The 4,131-nt window shown below is 40.2% G+C and overlaps 1 protein-coding gene across 1 annotated transcript; it reads left to right on the top strand.

Annotated features, from left to right (window-relative positions):
• The first annotated feature begins 1,588 nt into the window (after nucleotides 1-1,588).
• On the top strand, nucleotides 1,589-2,291 carry LOC138875670 (uncharacterized). The gene is made up of 2 exons (XM_070154525.1): nucleotides 1,589-2,150; nucleotides 2,251-2,291. The coding sequence occupies exons 1-2, from the start codon at nucleotides 1,589-1,591 to the stop codon at nucleotides 2,289-2,291; spliced, it is 603 nt and encodes a 200-aa protein (XP_070010626.1).
• The last annotated feature ends 1,840 nt before the right edge of the window (nucleotides 2,292-4,131 follow it).

The following is a 4,131-nucleotide window of genomic DNA, read 5'->3' as shown; positions in this document are numbered from 1 at the left end:
AGTTAAAAGCCTAGAGGTGTAGGTCGTGGTTTTTTTATCCCCTTGTGTGAGATTTTTCCACGTAAAAATCCTCTTCCTTATTTACATACTGCTTTATTAGCACTCTCAGTAGAATCTTGTAGAGGACCAGATACTCTACGGTTTGGTGGACCAATACAAACTAACAATTGGTATCAGATCAGGTTCCTTCTATCAGGCTAACACCTAGGAAGGATCCTTATGGCAGCTCCACCAAATTGTGAAGAAGGTCACTCCATATACCGACCCCCAAGTTTAATGGACAATGCTAATGGTGGTGGAAAGCTAGAATGCACGATTTCATCATGGATGAGGATTGTAAGCTATGGGATATCATTTGCGATGGTCCTTATGTTCCAATCAAGGTACTAGATGAATTTCCATTTTCAATGGCAAAAACCAGCAAAGAATACACTGAAGCAGACAAGAAAGTTGTGGAGAAGAATTTTTGTGCCAAGAAAATTCTAGTATGTGGAATGGGACCTAAAGAGTACAATAGAATCTCTACCTACGACACTGCAAAGGAAATATGGGAAGCTTTGCAAACAGCTCATGAGGGAACTACACAAGTAAAACAGTCTAAAGTTAAACCTAATACTGGTGATAGTTCCATGATGGAAATTGAAGGCGAGAAGATTGGATATGACTCAACCTTTGCTTTGATGGCTCAATCAGATGATGATGAAGACAATGGCAACAAAGAGGTAAACTTTAGGGATGTTCAGTAAAATCTGAAATCCTATTCTCCAAAAAAAACTCATGTCTTTAGCTGATGTTTTAATCACTGTCTTTCATAGTCTTGCGGAGGATAAGGATTCTTTGATCTTAGAATTAGGATAATCTGAACATACTAGAGAAGACTTAGTGGCTGCAACTACTGAGGATAAGAAAACCATTGAAATCCCCTGAAAAACAAAGAGTGATTTGTTGGCAGAAATTGCACACCAAAGGGAAACAATAGTGAAACCATGGACTAAGTCAAAACCTTTAAAGTGCTGAAAAAGGAAAGGAGATAGCAAGTGATGAGCACATTAAGCTTGAAAATGAGGTGAAAGCTTTAAGATTTAGGATGTGTGCTGAAATTGATAAAAACGAGCTCCTCCAAACCAATCTAGAGAGAGTAATGAATGATCTTCAAAAGTCTCTAAAGTGGACCTGGTCCTCAGAAGCTTCCACTGCCTTGCTAACTAATGATTATGAAAGAAGGCAGGGAGCAGGGTTCCAAAGGGAGAAAACTCCTCATAGTAAGTACATAACTGTCTCTAATAACCAGCCTCGTACCCGATGTGGGAACACTGGGCGCATCAAGGAAGGTGTCTAGGCTAAGAATCAATCAGTTCAGAAAGACAAAGTGGTTGCTGAAACCGTGACTACAAAAGAGGGATCACGTTCCACTCACAAAAAATGCACATTACCTGCATGGACTAAGAGAACTCTTATTCATCCTCCTGCTTACTACAAGGGACCCAAACTTGTTTGGGTTCCTAAAACTAACTCCTAATCTCTTGTATAGGGAACAATGAAAGGAATCGGTTAACAATGGTTCATGGATAGTGGGTGTTCGAAACATATGACTGGGAACACCACAGACTTTCTTTCACTAAAAGCCTTGCAAGGAGGGAGTGTATCCTTTGGCAATGGAAAAAAGGGATACATTCTTGGAGTTGGAAAAGTTGGGAAGTCACTCACTCATTCTCTTGCAAATGTGTACTATGTTAATGGGCTTAAGTACAGTCTCCTGAGAATTTCTCAAATCTGTGATATAGGAAATAAGGTGGAATTCTTGTCCAAAATATGTACAGTCACTGACTTTGTGACTGGTAAAATAGTACTAATGGCCAAAAGATATAAGAACATCTATGTTGCTGATTTCGAATCTTTACAGAGTGGTGATCTGAGCTGTCTGAAAGCTGTTGACGATGATGCTAAACTATGGCACAGAAGAGTGGGTGATGCAAGCTTTTCCCTTCTGAACAAACTAATTCAGAAGGACCTGGTCCATGATCTGCCTATGTCACAATTCAAGATGCAAAAAGTCTGTGATGCCTGTGCTAGAGGAAAACATGTGAAGTCCTTCTTTAAGTCTAAAAGAGTTGTGAGCACCTCAAAGCGACTTGAGCTTCTCCATATGGGTCTGTGTGGACCTATGAGAGTGCAAAGTAGAGGAGGAAAAAGATACATTTTCGTAATTGTGGATGACTATTCCAAATTCACATGGACTCTGTTTCTCAGAACAAAAGATGAAACTGTTGAAGTGTTTGTGGCCTTTGTGAAGAAAATCCAGGTGAAGATGGAGTCTGGAGTTGTATGCATTAGATCAGATCATGGGACAGAATTTGACAATGTCAAATTTGATGAATTCTGTAATGAAAATGGCATCACTAACAACTTCTCAGCTCCCAGAACTCCCCAGCAAAATGGAGTAATAGAAAGGAAGAATAGAACTCTGGAAGAAATGGCAAGAACAATGCTGATTGACAGTGGAATTGCAAAGAAATTCTGGGCTAAAGCTGTCAACACTGCCTGCTACTTAGTGAACAGGTGCATGATCAGATCACTTCTGAACAAGACCTCGTATGAACTGTTGAATGGAAGAAAACCCAAGCTGACTCACCTAAGAACATTTGGATGCAAATGCTATGTTCTCAACAATGGAAAGGATCAGCTTGGTAAATTCGATGCCAAGAGTGATGAAGGAATATTTCTTGGTTACTCTTCTCAAAGAAAGGCTTACAAGATATATAACAAGCGGACTCAATGTGTTGAGGAAAGTGTCCATGTTATTTTTGATGAATCTCATCCATCATTTGAGAAGTGTACTGGGGAAGATCAAGATGGAGAACCCTTACTCGTTCCTGGTGAAGTCATTAACATAATTAACGGAAAGGCATATATGATAAGTCAAATAACAGAGCCAAATGAAGACAACGCTGCCTCATCATCAACAGAACCAATCACTTCAATCACAATCACTGAAGCTGAAGAAAGAGTGGTTGATGCAGTTCAGGGAACTCCACTAGCACCTAAGAGAAGGATAAAGGAAAATCAGCCAAACATACCTTCCTCCTCTCAGAATGAACCTCAGGCATCTAACTAGAGACACCTAAGCTCTCACCCTATAGACAACATCATCACTCCTCTAAATTCCGGAGTACAAACCAGGTCAAGAGCCAGAAATTCACTTGCCTTCTCAGCCTCTCTCTCCTAGATAGAACCCAAAAACATCAAGGAAGCCTTGAAATATGTAGATTGGATTACAGCCATGCAAGACGAGATGCATCAGTTTGAGAGAAACAATGTGTGGCACCTGGTACCTAGACCCCCATATCGAACCATTATAGGAACCAAGTGGGTATTCAGAAACAAGCTCGATGAACATGGAATTACCATAAGGAACAAGGGTAGGCTAGTGGTCCAAGGCTACAATCAAGAGGAAGAGATTGACTATGATGAAACGTTTGCTCTAGTGGCTCGCATGGAAGCTATCAGAATTCTAATCGCTTTTGCATCTCATATGGAATTCACCTTGTTCCAAATGGATGTCAAGAGTGCATTTTTGAATGGAATCTTTAAGGAAGAAGTCTATGTAAAGCAAACCCCCGGGTTTGAATGTCATGAGCACCTTGAATATGTGTTCAAGCTGGACAAAACTCTATACGGACTAAAGCAGGCTCCTCGAGCTTGGTGTGAAAGACTGTCAAAGTTCCTCTTAGAAAATGGTTTTAAAAGAGGAAAAATTGACAACACTCTTTTCTTAATGAAACGAGGAAGGAACCTGCTCATTGTTCAGGTTTATGTTGATAATATCATTTTTGGAGCAACAACTGACTCTCTGTGTGAAGAATTTGCAAAACTTATGAGAAGTGAATTTGAAATGAGCATGATGGGAGAATTAAACTTCTTCTTAGGTCTTCAAGTAAAACAGTCCCCAAAGGATACTTCCATTTGTCAGCAAAAATACATCAGGGAACTCTTGAAGAGGTTTGACATGGAAGCATCAAAGGTGATAGACACTCCGATTGCAACTGCCACTCGACTGGACATGGATGAAACTGGATGTCCTGTGAATCAAGCAATGTATAGAGGCATTATTGGGTCTCTCCTCTATCTCAC

This window comes from Nicotiana sylvestris, chromosome 8, assembly GCF_000393655.2.
Source record: "Nicotiana sylvestris chromosome 8, ASM39365v2, whole genome shotgun sequence".
In the NCBI taxonomy this organism is placed as follows: Eukaryota; Viridiplantae; Streptophyta; class Magnoliopsida; order Solanales; family Solanaceae; genus Nicotiana; species Nicotiana sylvestris.
Note: the sequence above shows the minus strand (reverse complement) of the source record. Positions and strands in the feature narration are given on the sequence as shown.

Bases quoted from the DNA above. Each gene is read 5' to 3' on its own strand.
- LOC138875670 (XM_070154525.1), top strand. From the start codon at position 1,589: ATGACTGGGAACACCACAGACTTTCTTTCACTAAAAGCCTTGCAAGGA. The intron at 2,151-2,250 runs GTCTGTGTGGAC...TCTGTTTCTCAG, and splicing joins ACTTGAGCTTCTCCATATGG to AACAAAAGATGAAACTGTTG.